Source organism: Jaculus jaculus, chromosome 13, assembly GCF_020740685.1.
Source record: "Jaculus jaculus isolate mJacJac1 chromosome 13, mJacJac1.mat.Y.cur, whole genome shotgun sequence".
In the NCBI taxonomy this organism is placed as follows: Eukaryota; Metazoa; Chordata; class Mammalia; order Rodentia; family Dipodidae; genus Jaculus; species Jaculus jaculus.
The window spans coordinates 91,073,333-91,091,106 of NC_059114.1; the positions used below are offsets into that span (position 1 = coordinate 91,073,333).

General features: G+C 45.3%; 1 protein-coding gene across 4 annotated transcripts in view; it reads left to right on the forward strand.

The window, feature by feature from the left end:
* Ctnnd2 (catenin delta 2) overlaps positions 1–17,774 on the forward strand; it is a 954,874-nt gene that overhangs the window by 507,928 nt on the left and 429,172 nt on the right. For 2 of the 4 annotated variants that reach the window (XM_045132307.1, XM_045132308.1), the window contains exons 6-7: positions 4,352–4,524; positions 16,795–17,356. The exons of the other annotated variants lie outside the window; for them this stretch is intronic. In XM_045132307.1, coding sequence (XP_044988242.1) covers positions 4,352–4,524; positions 16,795–17,356 — 735 coding nt within the window. The remainder of the gene's footprint in view (positions 1–4,351; positions 4,525–16,794; positions 17,357–17,774) is intronic. 4 annotated transcript variants of the gene reach the window in all.

The window sequence follows — 17,774 nt, forward strand, 5'->3', positions numbered from 1 at the left end:
AATCAGTCTAAAGTTTTTGCAAAAAAAATAATAATAATATTTCAACCTCTATGTTCACTGAGGTTGGCTTTGTTCCACTAGCAGCAGACCTCAAGGCTTCCCCTGAATTGCACCTGGGACTCTAGGTGGCAGTTCACTGGGGAAGTACCATCATTGGATGTGTAAAGATGTCTTCCGCAAGCAAGGGATCATCCATTTACAAAAGACTTTTTCAACCTTAAAGTGTTGGTGTGTGCAAGTGACTTGTGAAATGAAGATAATGATTCCTGCCTATGGAAATAGAAGACAGATGTGTGTTTCATCTTTAATTCACCAAGCTTACAACACTGGCTCTTGGTATATCTGGTCTCAGCCTCAGTTTACACTTTTGGGAATAATAGAAAGATACACCTCGGGGTTTCTTTTTCATAAGTTGCTGTGTGGTCTCTAAGCAGTTCTTATAGCTGAAAAAACTATTGGGGCATTGCTATTGTGCCTAAGATCTCTTGCATCATGTACCTTCTGAGAAAGAACTGCATTGACTGTGGGTTTTCCATGGGATTTTTCTGTTCTGTTCAGTTGGAATGAATGGGTTTGGTCAGGCCAAGAACTGAAGACTATCCTGAGCATTCTGTACTATTGGTAAAATATTTCACACACACACACCCACTATCTACCTGGCATAAATACAGAGCCCATCATCAAACAGGTCCTTGAGCTCAGTTTCAAGGACTCTTCCCTGAGGAGCAAGATAACAAAGATCAAAGCAACTGTGACTCTTCAGGTCAGTGTCCTGAAAGCATTCATTCCACAGCATGGGCTCTTCTTCTTGTGACCAAAAAGGACAATATGGTCCACTATTTCTCGGAGTTTAAGTTTCTTCTCATGCAAATAATCTTGCTGCAAACAATATTCAATCTTCTTAGGCAGATTTTATGGGAACATGTTTTCCTCTCCCCCAACTGCATCATCCCATACTACTGCATCCTCCAGTCCATACACATCACATTCTCAGGAAGGCACTCTAAGTTTACCTGTAGGCCAAGCAGCACAGGATATACATTCAAAAGTCCTAGAGAGAGAATGACAACATAACTAAAAGCCCCAAACTATAAGTTAATCTCTGGCAAATTTGTACTTCCTGCCTCAGTGTGCAGTAGTGCTAATAAAACTAATGAGGAGTTAGTTATATATAAAGCTTGTCTCCATTATAAAACAAGTAAAGGCTGTCCTATAAATTTTTAAGATATTTTTATTTATTTGAGAGAGGGTAAGAGATAGAGAATGAGAGAAAGAGAGAGAATATGGGCACACCAGGGCCTACAACCACTGCAAACAGACTCCAGATGCATGCCCCACCCTGTGCATATGGCTTACGTGGGTCCTGGGGAATCGATCTGAGGTCTTTTGGCTTTGCTGACAAGCGCCCTAACCACTAAGCAATCTCTCCAGCCCCTATCCTATAATTTTAACCTTTTCCATCCATTCATATGTCTGTGCACTGTGCTCTCCAAAACTGGAATAAATAAGTGATGATGGTTTGAGACCTAGTGAGAACCTCAAAAAGGTCCTGAGCAACATGTGTATGGTTCCCTGATGGCTTTGTCCTTGCCAGGTGACATGTCACTGTTATGATATATTGTTCATTGTTGCAATTACCATTGTCAGATTACATCTAGGTTTCAGTGTTTGAGATTTATTAACAAAGTAATGAGATGGAGAATCTTGGTTTGTTTCTACTGAGTATTGATCAAATACATGACCAAATTCATAAAAGATGAACAGATTTGATTATCCCATGATACCCTTTTGCGAGAGAAAGTAAATCACATTTTTAATTGAAATTCTTTTAGAAAAGGACCTTCCATTGTCATTTGAAAGTACTGTATAAACAGCATTTGTAAGTTTCTGGGGATAAGTATGTGAATCTTTTCAAAATACACATAATTATCTGAGTTCCTAAATACATAGTTAGGAAAGTTCCTCCCAGAAATGTTCTGCACTCCCTCTGAAAGCCAGTGATGAGGACATGTTCAGTGAAATGTCTCACGTGACCTCACTGCGCTGGGATTCCCGAGCTCTGCGTCTGCTTCAACCTTCTTTGCCCTCAACACCCACTGGCGTGTACAGGGGTGGCTCTGCTCAGAGCCACCCGTGAGGTCCAGGTGCATGTTCTGGAGCAAGCCACTCAGCGAGCCATAGTGGGGAGCCGCCCACCGAAGGACAAAACAGTGAGCTCTCAACAGAGAGGACTTTGTTTTCTCACTGTCGCTCACTTTCCTCCATTAAGCTGTGAGCTTCAGTGGGGACCAAGTAAAGCCCTTGGCTAAAATTCTTCAGTGCCCTTCCATTGCTGACCTCAGTCATGTTCCAGTGGTCCATCCCTATGCACCACTGTCCCTAACCGAGGCCACTCCTTGCCTCCCAGAAGCTGTCTGCAGAGCTCAGCCTTCCATCAGCTAGACCATACAGACCGACTCTTCACCTTGCTGTACCTGACAGCTGCCACCACTCTGGTGGTGACGCTATGCTCCTGGCATCCAGAATGGAATGGAACGTGTCTCTTCACAGAGACATCATGTTTCTGGTGATTAGGCCTGTAATACCAGCAGTATGGATTAAATGATCTTTTTGCAAACTGTTAGAAACTTAAGCATCTGCTATATACATTGTTCTGGACTTCACATTTTAAATTAAAAGCAAAGGAATTACAGGCTTACTTTTTATATGTGCTGCATGATGAAGTTGGAGCTGGATGGGAACACTTTTATTTTCTTGACTGGCTTTGTCCAGAAACTACATGGCTTCAAAAATACTGTCTTAATTATATTAGGTGACTTCCTTATTATTTAATACACAGTGATTTAAAAATATATTTTCACATGTTGTTTCAAAGTGCCAACAGAGAATGTGAGGAAAGGTGAAGGTCTTAAATGACAAGTTTAAAAGAGAACACTTTCTTTAAATGAAAGGGGTGGTTCCTACCACATCAAGGGTACCATTTGAAATAGAAAGTAATGGTCAATTCTTAAAGAGACATAAGAATCTTGTGACTTCCTAGAATTTTTAGGAATGGTCATGCTTTTTCATTTTATTTTTTCATTTGTTTAGTTTTTTAAATAAGTTTGGTTTTGTGAGGTAGGGTTTCACTCCAGCCTAGGATGACCTGGAATTCATTATGCAGTCTCAGGGTGGCCTCAGACTCACAGTGACCCTCCTACCTCTGCCTCCCAAGTGCTGGGATTAAAGGTATGTGCCACCCCACCTGATTACCAAATCCTTTTATAAAGGGAATCCCCATCAAGCCCAGCTGATAATGTTATTCTAAATGAAAAGCCAAGAAAGGGCATCAAAGCTGTTTCCATGGTTACCCTGTAGTCTGTATCACTTACTTCCCATGAACAAAGAGGCTGCTTTGTGCCGTGTGACACAGAAACGTGAGGAACATGATATGGCCAAGTGTGTAAGTGTGTGCCCTCCAGCACCCTTCTCAGCCCCTCGCTGCCCCAGCACACCCCGGGTGAACTAGAAAGTGTGTGTCTATGCACTGGCGTCCGTCCCCAAAGTGAGCATTAAATTTGAGTTTTAAATCTTTCCCTGGAAACACAATGCACAATATCATGCATGAAATCCAACTACGTAGAAAACAAGAACATAAAACAAACTCTTACATGCAAAGTATAATTAAACTATAAGGCCAGAACTTGATACTCTTTTTTTCATCTCTTATGATATAGGCCATGATGTGGCACCAATTCTGACACCACATCTTCTCTTTGTTCTCCTACTGAGCATTACTGTGATGGCAAAGATAACTTCTCCTCGGGGACTATATGAGACTGGGGTGTTTTCTGTACTGTATGAGCGAGCAAATGTTAATATTTTAAACACTGTCTACGAGATAGCACTGTGGTGTTATGCCCTTATTTATACAATAGAATCCATCATGATTGGAAGGCTTTGAGTGTTTTAGCATGCCAATTATTAAGTAGCAGATATAATTATGTTAACACAATTATTAATGTGAACAAAAAGTTAGACATTTTTACATTATTTCAAATATATCTGATATGATCTTATCCAAAAATAACTACTTGATTAGTTTGTCTCATAAGAAATAATCGCTATGTAGGTCAGGATGAGATCATCAGAAAATCTACTCCTCTGAGAACTTTTTAAGCCACCAAAAAAAAAAAAATCTCATTTGGGAGTTGGAGTTGAATGATATGGTCATTTCAGTCCTCAGAATTCAGAGCATCGGTGGCTGGAGTCATGTGCATGTCATAACTCTAGACTACTCTCAATAAATAATACATGTCATTTCTGCTTCGCTGACACTGTCACTGACTGCTCTAAATGACTTTCAACGCAGGGCCCAGCCTGCTTTCCCAGAGTGCACTTCAGCTCAATTCCAAACCTGAAGGGTCTTTCCAGTATCCGGCCAGCTACCATAGCAACCAGACCCTGGCCCTGGGTGACACAGCCCCTTCGCAGCTCCCAGCCCGCAGCACGCAAGCCCGAGCTGCAGGCCCGAGCTTCAGCCAGGTACGTGTCCTTCGCCGTGTTGTGTCCACGGGCTCCAGGGAAGCAGGTGCTGGGCAGAGGGACGTGTGGTCCGCTTGTCTTTCTGTAGGCGTGCCCCACAACTTGCAAAATGCCCCCTTTGAAGCTGGGAAGGGTGGGAAGGGATAACAAAATACAGCAGAATTCTTTGACTGACCGGTAAACACATTTTCTTTCAGAATAGCTCTGAGTTGCTACACTGTGCGCATGTTACACATTTTCAGTTGTATAAATATGTAAGTGGGCACCTCTTTACTAGACTAAATGTACATGATATCAGAGTGCCCTATATTCTGAATGCTGAAGTGGCCCTAGGGGATGGACAATATGTTTTTTTTCTCAAACAAACCAATGTGATGATTCTTTGGAGTGAATCCCAGGAAGGAGCATAGTATAATTTCTTAATTAAGTATACAGACATGTTCTCTAGATAATTATGATTAGTTCAGGAATAGTTATACTTTGTCAAATCTGGTTTTGAAATATGCCCTTCATTATTCCTTTAAAACGCATTTCTTTTCTTAAAGTTTCATTACACAAAATTCATGTCTGCAACTAAAAACCTGTTCTTGATAAAAAGAAGTCACATAAACACACACATAAATACACATACATGTTTCTTGGAAAACTTTTATGCCACCCCAAAAAAATCTTGTATGAGAAGCTAATATATTATTTTTATGGTTTAAGATACAATGTATATATAATCAATCAACTAGCACTGTTATATTGGAGGATTACATTGTTTTATGATATTTTAAACATATTTTCAGTGGCATAAGGCACTCTTAACCTCTGTGCTTTTGCTCCTGGAGTGAAAGAACAGCAACTACCAAGCTGAGAAGATAATTATGCCTTAAGTACTTACTGGCCACTGCCTCTACCAAACCCATCCCCAGAACCCCTGCCGTCACTGGCTCCCATAACTCTCTAAGCCAGGTCTATCCGCAAGTTATGATTTGTCCATATGTTTTTCCAAAGAAGTTGAAAGATACCTGAAGGCAGGCTCTTTCTAACATTTCTAGTAGTAGCAGGCACATGGCCCCAAGCAATGTCTGTAAAGAAATGAGATGTGCAAGAAAGTTAGAATGGCCCATTCCAAGACTATACCATGCTCATCTACAACCCATCACTGTGGCTGAACCATAAGCAGAAACATTTCATTCACTGAAGTTAAGCTATTATTCTAGCAACACTGTATTTCTTCATTATTGCCTCCGTGAAGCCATTGTTTTGCCTGGAGTGGCTTTGTCAATGTTCCCCTTTCAGGAGCTGTGGAAAAGAGGAAAAATGCAAAGAGATGAAACACTGTGCAGATAGCAAGGCCTCTGTGTAGGTTCTTGCAAGGCGTCTCGGTCACGTAGAGCTGCTCTCTCTACTACTCTGTTCTGTCTGGTTGTTCTGTGGCTCATTGCGGGGTTTATTGTGCACCTGTTGATGTCATGAGCCCATGTCCTTAACAGTGAGCGATGCAAAAACTAGGCATAATGCCTACCCCACGGGCCATGCATTCTGGCAGCCCAGAGGGAATCTCAGAAATCCGTCACCACGAATAAGCAAACTGCTCACTATGCACTGCAAGATGATGGTTCCTATGGGAAGGAAATGGGATCAACTAGGATAATATTTAAAAGGGAAAATGAAACAGTACGGGACTTAAAGAGCAGACGTTTGGACAATGACATGATAGAGAAGGGGTGGGATGTATGCCTAGGTGGGGATGGTACACAGCGGTCTCTGAATGGGGCTACCTGACATGCTAACCAAACAGCAAGGAGACCAGGCTGGCTACGGCAGGATTGCAGACTCTTACAGTGTGATGGGAAATCAGAGTAATAATTGTTACATCCCATCTTCAACTAGGAATGAAATGAGGAACAAGAAAAGAATCGGGAATGGGGGAATGGCTGCATGAATCAAGTGTTTGCCACACAAGCATCAGAATCTGAATTCAGATCTACAGCACCCAAGGAAATGTTGGGAGTGGTCATGCAAGCCTCTAATCCCATCAGTGGGGAGGTGGAGACAGGAGGATCTGGACACACACTGGTTAGCTAGTCTTGCAGAATTGGTGAATTCTGGGTTCAGTAAGAGACCCAGCCTCAAAATATAGATTGATATATACATAGGTAGATAGAAAGATATGTATGTAGATATTTGGTAGATAGATAGATGACTGATAGATAGATAGATAGATAGATAGATAGATAGATAGATAGACAGATAGATATACAAACAGACAGATACATGATAGATAAATAGATATATTGATAGAGTGGAAGCATGGTTGAATGAGACATTCAGTGTCGAGCTCTGTCCTCCATAAATGTGCATGCACATGTTCATATACACCAACATGTGCGCACACACACACACACAGAATCCACTACAGAATTTTAAACAGAAGAAACTAACATGTCTTATGTTCTAAAGGCATCATTTGGGGAGATCACATATAGTCACATCTAAGTTTGCTTTGTCCCAATAGTTTGCCTCCATACAAGAGCTGGACCCTTGCAAAATCAATCTCCGTATCCCAGCACATGACCCAGGGTCTACCAAAATCCATCAGGTTCCCTCAGTACCAGCCACATTCTTTGCATTGTACCAATTTGTGGGTGGGCTAAAGGATAAAGCATTGGGCTTACCTCCAGGATTTGCCTCCTTCTATACATGCCAATTTTCCTCCAAATTAGCTACAATGCTGGACGTATAACTTCTGGCATGGTGGGACCTCTCTGAAGAGGAATATGCTTTTTCTCATTGTCTAAACATAAAATCTTGCATCTCAACCTTCAAACAAACAAAATTTATAAGAAATATGAAATTCTATATTTATAGATACAACCCTGGAGCCTAAATATTTTTGAGTCATTCACATATCTTCCAGCAGAACTGAAATGGGTGTACAGTGTTAATCTTAGGGAAGAAATGGCCTGCTAGCTAAAAGAACATGAGAATTATGTGACAGTTCTCTAACATGAACTCTTCTTTTTCAGAATCAAAATTAACCTCTCTTCTTGACCCAGACTGTGTATTTAATGTTACACTGACTTTATGACTTTTGTGTTTGTTTGCTTGTTTGTTTTTGAGTAGGGTCTCACTCTAGCCCAGACTGACTTGAAACTCACTGTGAAGTTTCAAGGCTCATCTTGAACTCACAGTGATCCTCTTACCTCTGCCTCATGAGTACTGGGACCACACCAGGTTCATTTTATGTCTTAACAGTCCTCATTTATGCTACATTATTATTATAAATAGACCATCTGCTCAGAGGCCATGACTGTACTGTGAGAACGTCAGGGCATGAGCTGTTGGCTCACATGCTCATCAGGTCTGAAGGGCAAGGGTGTCAGGAACCCTGTGGATGGAGGTGGGGTAGGCCCCACAGTCGTACATGGCGCAGAGGAGGAGCTCCCCTAATCAGCCACTGTTAGGCTCCTCTTTGGAATGAGAGAGGCTTGGGTGACATCACTCTGGTTTGCTTAATTACGAAAGAAGCTGTCTCTAGGTAACAAAATCCTCACGTAGAAGAGTTACCAGTGCATTTGGAAAATGCAAAATTGTAGAGATATTTTTAGCAGAAAATGCATACATCACACAGCATGTGGACAGGAAATCATGTAATTTTATACTTCTTCCTTGGCATATTTGTGGAGGCTGGCAGAATTTTTTTTTCAGATAGCTTTAAGATGATTACTAATCTCTATGCCTCACTTTGCTTTTAAAAGCGTCTCCCTCTATATTCTCTTCCCTACATCAGTATATGCAGCCCAGCTTGAAGCTTTTCTCATCCAGAGTGTGTGTTTGCTTCACTCTCGGTTCTGTGCAAGTAGGTGGTTTATTAAAAATTGTACTTAGTGAGCCAGCCCCTTTTCTGAAATCAAAGTTTTATCTAGTATATTTGCCAGCACTCATGTAGACTTTAAGGAGTAGCTGCTGTCAAGAACCCCCACTGATGTATTCTTTATGATAAAACTCTCTAAGATTCTTATCATTATTTCACATTTTTCCCTACTTTTCTTTCCCCTAGGAGAGAATTCTATAATTTCCCTATGAGATTATAAAAATGACCATGGAAAAAAGTACTCTTTAGAATATTTATTAGTGATGACTATATGCAAAGGTTTGTTGAAGATAAATGAAAGGATAGAATAAAAAAAATCAGTTTCCACAATTGCAAAAGCTACCACCATGTTGGCACAAGTGCCTTAGTGGGTTTGAGACCAAGAGTTCTCTGCCACGGCCCAGCTGCTTGAGCAGGGCCAGCATGATGCGCAAGAGCTCCATATCTCTGTGTCTGTTCTCCTCCTCTCTCTCCCTCCTCCTCTTCTTTCTCATCTACTTCTCCTTTCATCTCTCCCCCCGCCCCTTTGTTTTTGTATCCTTGCCCAAAAATTGCACACTGAGGATGGTTTCCACAGGTGGTAGTTACTCTTTGTGATTCCTCAGTTGCATGTCCTCATCTAAGGAAAGAATTTCCCTCCAAGCACCTTAGTTTAATTTAATTTGTGGTGGGCATCTCCTTTCACTGTCAGAATGATGTCACCAGCAAGTAAACTGGTCCTTCCTTTTCCACTTGTGACAACCATGCCACTAACAGTGACGTCAGGAACACTGCACAGGGAAGCTTTCTTTGGCCTTCGGGTTGTCAGCTTTTACCATAGCTGACACCACTCAGGAGAATCACGTCATGAACATCACACCATTTTGTTTGCTTCTATCAAAACCCAAACCTTTCTCACAGTATCAGGACTGACACGCCATTCCAGAGACAACTACAAAAGAGAAGTCACCCAAACATGTGAACAATGGGCTTCTGCACTGAGGCAAATTCATTACATGTTAGGGAGCAATTCAGGGAATACAAACTACTTGGACAGGTGATTTTATACGAAAGCAACATTTTGCATCATACTTTAATAATTGTTTGCATTTTAAAGTTGGTGATTTCTTCTGGTTTCAGATTTGTGGGGGTGATTGGCCTTATCCATACAAAAGCTCTCAAAACACTGACCCTAACAACCTGCAGCATGTTCCCCAAAGTTTCACCGAACACAGAGTTGACAGTGTAAAAATCCTGTCACCTGAGTATTACCAGTGAGAAGTGCATTTCATGAAAGATGTTTTCTGTTGCAGTTGCTGTCTCATTGCTAGGTAAAACACCCAACTAGAAGAAGCCAGAAGCAGGAACAGGTTTGTTTTGGCAAACAGTCTCTGAGGATAAATTTCATTATGGTGGGGAGATCATGGCAGAGCCAAAAGCAGAGCATCACATCTTGTCACATCTGCTGAAAGGAAGCAGCAAGAGTGAACTAGCTAGGATTAGCAAAGGAGCAGGACAGTACAGTACTGTAGCCCACTCCCGGTCAAACACCTCCCTGAAGACTAAATCCCAAGGGCTCCATTAGCTGGGGATTAGATATAAGGCCTAAACACACGAAGCTACGATGGACATTTCACATTCAAACCACCATCCCATCGTAAGACACTGTTTTTCACCCTGACCTCCTTCACTCATGGAAAGAACATGTTTTATCATTGCTTGTACCTTCTCATCATTTTGTCATCATTAAGCCACACTTTGTTGGGACAGTTCCTGTAAATTCCATCCTCACCAAAGCCAGGGCCATGTTCCTATGGCTGTTGGAGGCCGTGGCTCTGGGGACTCTGTCTGCCTTTGAAATTTTCTGTCCACCTTACTCACTCATGGCCCTATTCTGACTTAGAAGCACTTTTACAAAAAGGGGCTTAGTCCCACCAGCAGCAAAGGGGTCGTCATGAGTGGCAGGTTTTTCTGTCTGTTGTAACCACAGGAAGAGGGTGAGTACAGTAAACAAGCCAGCACACTGCTGAGGCCGGTCATTGGTCTCACCTTTGGGAATTCACCAACCACAGGCTTCACATCTCCCTTCCTGACTTAGTGGGTCTGACCAGCCAGCGTTCTGGGCAAAAAATCATTCATATCCAGAGCTGGGGCCTTGCTGGCTGTGTCAGGAAACTTGGCAGGTCTCTTTGTACCTTCACAAAGACTACCATCAATCAAGGATCTGCTTTAGAAAATGTGACTTCACTTAGTCTCATACTAAGAAATAGTCTCATGACCAGAACTCAAGATTCCTGTGAGCTTGTTGGCAATGCAGCCACTGAAAACTGGCCACAAGCATTAGGAGCTTTCTTTCTTTTTGGAATGTTTTGTTTTGTTCATATTGCCAGAACTTCAGTGAATAAGCATTAAATAAGTGTTCATGTTCTGAGAATTCTGCACTTTAACTTCTCTGCCGTCCCCAGTCCCCTTGAAGACACAGGAGGAGAAAGAAAGTCATTGTGGTTAGTACTGGAACTGATGCTGCTTTCTGGACTAAGATCATCTTATTCTCGGAATTTTGTTCTTCCCAAACACAGCAGTGCTGTACTTGTAAGCCAAAAGTACGCTGTGCGAACGCAGCCACGTGGACAGCCCTGAGAACACACCGAAGTGCTGCGTTCCAGGGACCTGCCGCGTGCTCTTCAAGCGCAGGCTCCTCTGCCCAAGAGCTCAGAGGCTCTTGTCTGTCCCTTGTGGGCATTGGTAGTGAGCCTATGCAAGGTGTGCCCTCTTATGTAGTAACTGTGGGGAGTAGTCTGAGTACTGACTAACTTCCCGCCTCAATTGTCTATCTACCGCACTTGGAAAATACATCCTCCTCTCAATTGTTCTACAAAAGAGGGGTAGCTGCATCCAACAACTTCACAGTAGGCCTGATCACACCACTAAATGCTACCCCTGCACATACTCCACTGCACTAACAGATTTCAAAACCACCACTTGAGTAGCTGTGTCGATTCCACCTGAAATGTCCATCCACAGATGCAATGTTTAATTTACAAACATATTGATGAGTTTATATTTCATATTTTTCTTTTTCATAATAGCAGACTAAAAGAGAATTACATTAAATGTGCACCCAACTCAGCCTGTCGGAAGTTACTCAGCCAGATCACGTACTTGACAACGTAGCTCGCCTGTGAGGTCCTGCTTCCGTGACAGTTTTACAGAACTAGATCACCATTTTTGCAAGAGTGGGAAGGCTAAGTAGCCTCTGGCTTGAGACTTACACAAGGAAATGGAAGGCAGCCACCAGTAGAACGGTCCCTGCCAGTATCCAGAACTGCTGGACAGAGGACAGTTTGGGGCACAAAGTGCTCTAAGAACTTATGAAATATTTTGTATCATTTTTCTTTTATGGGTTTCTTCATCAGTAACAACTTTGTTTCCATTCCCACTACATGTGCACTTCTAACTATACCTAGGGGGAAAATACTCTTCAATTTTTAATAGCTTAAATTTTACTTGAAATCTAACTTTAAGATTAGTTTGACTGTTTTCTTATATTAACCCTTGTTTGAGGTCAAACTGAAAACAGAGGGAAGTGGATAAAGTTCTGTATGTGTTGAAACTTGTTCATAGTACTTTCATGCAATAATGGACATTTATAAGCTATCCCATGACTTGTAAAGCAGGCCTGAAGTACACAGCCTCAAGTATCCCAAACAGATTGGGGGACTAAATTAAATTACACAATGAAAGAAACAGTGGTACAAAAGTGGACGCATGTTCCCAGAGAGCCACTTGTGTCCGAATGATGCTAGAAAACAAATTTCTCCCTTTAGCCAGAGAACCGTTCTTACAGGTTTATGACTCTGCAGTCATAGTAACGGGCCAGCACCCTGGACTACTTTCTGTGAGCCTCAGGTGGGCTCCTGCAGCTGGGCTGTCCTGTATGGTAGCTCCTGGTTGCGTGGGGCTGTGCCAGTTTAGATTAATTAAAACCAAATGTCCACTAAATCCAGGACCTCAGTTAACTAGCTGCATTTCAAGGGCTCAGTGGGCCACGGCTGCCGTGTTTGAATTGGCCATTCTAGAACTTGTTTGCAGAAAGCCTCTTGGGCCTTGCTTGCCACTGAGCAGATACATCGCAGGAATGTCTTCCACTGAGGGTGGCTCAAAAGCACAGATTCAGGAGATGTTTTTAGGCTTGTATTTTAGTGCAAATTGAATGGCTTTAATATTTCACAGTATGAAAAACCTTATGGCTTCTTTTTCTTACTTTTCTATGTCAAAAATTACTGATAAAGTTTCACGAATACAATACAATAAAAACAATACTATACAATACAATACAGTGCCCTAGAACATCTCTCGATTTTTGACTTGGACGTCATTCTTTCTTTTGTAAATGTATTTTATTTATTTATTAGAGAGAGAGAGAGAGAGAGAGAGAGAGATTGAGAGACAGAATGTGCACTCCAGGACCTCCAGCCACTGTGAATAAGCCCCAGATGCAAGTGACCCTTTTGCATCTGGCTTACATGGGTCCCGGAGAGTTGATCCTTTGGTTTTGTAGGCAAATGCCTTAACAATTCTGACCTCCATTCCTATCTTTTAAAATTAAGTTTCATTTCTTTAAAAGTTTACACTATATGGCCCTTCTCCTCACCCTTGTTCCACTGAGGGCTGTCCTCAGTAGGGTTGTTGGTATTCACTGTGGGGTCCTGAAGACCTTAGTCAGTCTCTGTGGGGAAGGAGGAGATGGTGCCTAAGGCTAATCCCACTCACCCTGAGGCTCTTGGAATCTTTCTCCCCTTAGTCCTCAGTGTTCCCTGAGCCTTGCCTGGCACACCTTAGAAATATGACTTAGTGTTGAGTTCTCTGTAGCCTCTGGATCTCTGTGTCTGGAGCTGGTACTGATGCTTACCAAAAGCTCTACAGGTTTGGGGACTATTGAAGGAAATTTCAGACACAGTCACCCTCAAGTGAAGTAGCATTCTAAGATCAGAAGTGCCAATAGGTCAAAAAACAATACGGTTTACACAATAGTTATCCATAGTTTCCCTGAGACGCAGAGCATTCAAATATCTAAATACAGACTTAATATTTTGCTATAGCCATAAATTGGTTTCTTAAGTCAGTTAGTTACTTTTATGAGAACTTTTTTGGTAAAAATTACACCATTTGGTAATGGCATCCTGAATACATTATAAGGTGATTGCCCATGTTAATTAAGACACAACATAAAGTGTTACTTTGGAAGTAAGAAGCTCTCCTTATTCCCGAAGAGTTCTTTCTCATCATTAGCTTCCTGTAGAAAGAGTTTTAGAAATTCCTGTTGGAGAATTTTCTAGCAATTTCCAGGTTGGTTCTGGGCAGTTGAGTGAGGGCCCAGCAAGGCTTCAAAAGGCACAGGTCTATAGACTAGTGGAACTTCTTAGATCTGCTGAGCTGCCTTGTGTGGAAGACTGTTAGAAATGCAGACACCCAGGCTCACTGGAGATTCCCTCAACCAAAATACTGTTAATCTGCGTAAGGTTCAGGAGTGACCAAGGCCACAACGACCACTCTGAGGCAAATATGAAAGCTGTTATTCGGGAGAAGCACGAGCTGCCAGGGCCGAGTCAGGCGAGGAGCACAGCCAACCGGCGTGCTCAGGCAGTGGGCTTCATAGGGCTCTTCGGCTGTGGGAAGGTGAGAAAGGAAAAAGCATTTGTTTGTTAAGTTGAATAGAAAAGAAAAAATAAATAAAAGCTCCTCTAGGGAGATCATCACTAACAATTTAAAATAGCTAGGGCGTGACACCAGATCAGTCACCAAGTAATTTCGGAGATAAGGGGCCAGGAAACCATGACCTGGGCATTGTGAGGCAAGGAGGGGATAATCATTGGGTGATTTCTTAAGGAATGTGCTTAATCCACTTTCCTATGCCTCTCTCACTGTTCTGCCGACCTTGGTGACTCCATCTTGGGAGCCTATTCCAAGGTAACACTCAGTAGTCCCGAAAGTTTGGTGAGCCCATAACCACCTAGAGAGCTTGTCACGAAGGTAGTTTGGTGAGCCCATAACCACCTAGAGAGCTTGTCACGAAGGTAGTTTGGTGAGCCCATAACCACCTAGAGAGCTTGTCACGAAGGTAGTTTGGTGAGCCCATAACCACCTTGAGAGCTTGTCACGGAGGTAGTTTGGTGAGCCCATAACCACCTTGAGAGCTTGTCACGGAGGTAGTTTGGTGAGCCCATAACCACCTAGAGAGCTTGTCACGGAGGTAGTTTGGTGAGCCCATAACCACCTTGAGAGCTTGTCACGGAGGTAGTTTGGTGAGCCCATAACCACCTTGAGAGCTTGTCACGGAGGTAGTTTGGTGAGCCCATAACCACCTAGAGAGCTTGTCACGGAGGTAGTTTGGTGAGCCCATAACCACCTACAGAGCTTGTCACGGAGTTGGTTGGTGAGCCCATAACCACCTACAGAGCTTGTCATGATGCTCCCTGGTCCACTTATGTTTAGGTTGGGCTCAAGGTGAGGCTGTGCTGTGCTGATTCTAGGGACTAGACACTTCCTCAGGATGCTGGAAAGCTTCCGGAACTCCTGGATACTTAGTTCCTACACTCAAAGACTCTGCATGTGATGGCCAGGGTTAGTCATAGTAACCACGTTCTTGGGGTTTGGTGGGACAGAGGGGCTTGTGGAGCTCCTACACCACCACACGCGCATGAGGTCTCAGTGCCGAAACCTCGGTCAAGCCTTGTTTACCACGCCTTCATTTACCCACAAATCTTCCTGTAGAACCAGGCATATTGTGGTTACCAGAAACTCTTCTGTGAACAGAACGACAGAGCTCACATTTTACTCTTATCCCTGTTGAGCTCAAAGTAACTCCTGTGGATTGTGATAATGTATTTAGGAAGCAGGGTCTTGCTCTAGCCCTGGCTGTCCTGGGATTCACTATGTAGTCTCAGGCTGGCCTTGAACTCACAGTGCTCCTTGTACCTCTGTGCTAGGATTGAAGGTGTGCAGGACCACACCCAGCAAACAATCATACTGAACGTGCACATCATGTATAAGTAAACGTGTAACACACACACACACACACACACACACACACACACACACACTCCTGGCACAGATGGTGGCTCTTCTCCCCCCAAGCTGTTCTTAATAGAGGGTTTTGGTGTTACTCAATTAAATCCTCCGCTCTCCTCTTTAACTTGACATCCTGGAGACAAGTTTGTGTGTGTGTGTGTGTGTAGAGAAAGTGCCCAGCGTGCCCCTTCCTGATCTGCGGAGGGACACAGTTGAACCTTGTAGTGGAAAGCAACTCTCCCTTCCCCCAGCCCCGCTCTCCTCCCTGCCTGGCTGGCCCCCCTCATTTTAAACCCCTCCTTCCCAGCTTTTTCTCACTGCACTGGCAGGGCCCTGAATAGTGGGGTGCTCCTCTTCACACCAGCAGCTCCCAGAAGCCCGCTGCTACTCCCCTAGGGGAGATGCTGGAAGACCCAGACCGCCCGCCCAGAAGCGGCTGGCAAAGCAGTGTTTTCATTCGAATGCAAATGTGCCTCTGGGTGAGACTCCACGACGCGCCCCCAACCGTCTTCCCGCCTCACCCCAGCCTCCTTGCCTTTTGTGTTCTCCGAGTAAAGGAGAAGCAACTGGCTTTCAGCTGGAAAGCACCGCTAGCCGGGGCTCTTGAAAGCCTGCTAGAGAGTGAGGAGAGGTGCCCAAGGATCTGGAACATTCTGACATAAAGTCCAGAAAAAGGGAGGCGTTTTTAGGGTTCCAGAAAAAAGAGAGGCTTTAAAAAAAATAGGCTTTCTGCTTGCGATTCCTCTAGATACCTTTTTTAAAAATACGCCCAAGCCAAGTTTATTCTTGAGTTAACCTTTCCTTCTCCGCTTAACTTTTTTTTTAATTTTTTTTTTTTTTTGGTCTAAAAAGCAGCGCGTGGTTGGCTAAAGCCACGGGATAGATGCTAAGTCCCGTGTTTCTTCTACATGAGTGCCCGCGTTGCGATGATCAATTGTATCTAGTGCAAGGACGGGGATCCTGGATGCCTGGACTTTTTTTCCTTTCCTTTTGCAGTGACTATAACTAGCAGATCAGGAGGGCATCCGGGGAGAGCTCAGTGCTGGGTGGCCTTTAAATGATCTCCCCGTGACGAACGCGCCGCTTCTGCCCTTCCGGCAGAGTCTCGGATCGCCGGAGCAAACGCATGCCTCCCTGCTTTGCCAGAAGCGACTTTCGCGGTCTCGCCCGCCGCGCTCCTCCGCTGGGCTAGCTTTGCCTCTCTGCGCGGGGCGGGGCGGGGCGCGGCGCGGGGGGCGTGGGTTCGAGTCCCTCTGCGCGGCGCACCCCGGGGCTGCGAGGGCACCCCGGCTGGTCCGAGCCCCGGAGCTCCGAGTGGCCTCAGCGCGCCTGTTCTCTGCTCTTCCCCGGCACAGGGCACGACGACCCGCGCCGGGCACCTGGCGGGACCCGAACCCGCGCCGCCGCCGCCGCCGCCGCCGCCGCGGGAGCCGTTCGCGCCCAGCCTGGGCAGCGCCTTCCACCTGCCCGACGCCGCGCCCGCCGCCGCGCCGCTCTACTACTCGAGCGCCACGCTGCCCGCGCCGCCGCGCGGAGGCTCCCCGCTGGGCGCCGCGCAGGCCGGCTCGCCCGCCAAGCTGCAGCGCGGGGGCTCGGCTCCCGAGGGCGCCGCCTACGCCGCGCCCCGGGGCTCCTCGCCCAAGCAGTCGCCCAGCCGCCTGGCCAAGTCCTACAGCACCAGCTCGCCCATCAACATCGTCGTCTCCTCGGCCGGGCTGTCCCCGATCCGCGTGACCTCGCCCCCCACCGTGCAGTCCACCATCTCCTCGTCGCCCGTCCACCAGCTGAGCTCCACCATCGGCACCTACGCCACCCTGTCGCCCACCAAGCGCCTGGTGCACGCGTCCGAGCAGTACAGCAAGCACTCGCAGGAGCTGTATGCCACCGCCACCCTCCAGAGGCCGGGCAGCCTGGCAGGTAACGGGTGCGCGGCCGCCTGGGGAGCGGGGCTTGGGGGCGGCGCGGGCCGGGGCGGGCCCGGGGGAAGGGGGCTCGGCCGGGCGGGGTCTCCTCGGGCTGGAAGGAAGCAGCCAGGACAGGTCCTGTGCCCAGGTGTGTGTGGGTCCTGGGTCCCGTGCCTCTTTCCTCCTGTCCTCGCCTCCAGCAAACTGTGAGGGCAGATCGACCCGGGGCAGAGCCACGAAGACCTGTTGCTCGAACCCAGAAGGAAACAGGAGACACGGTCACTGTAGTTAGTTGTGTGATCAGCACTCGGAGTCTGCAGCGGGAGAAAGTTAGAGGTACTTCCCCGACAGACCCCGAGCTTGGCTGGGCATCAGCAACAGGGGGAAGTGGCCGGCAGTGACGTCCCTTGGATCTCCTTGGTCATCAGGAC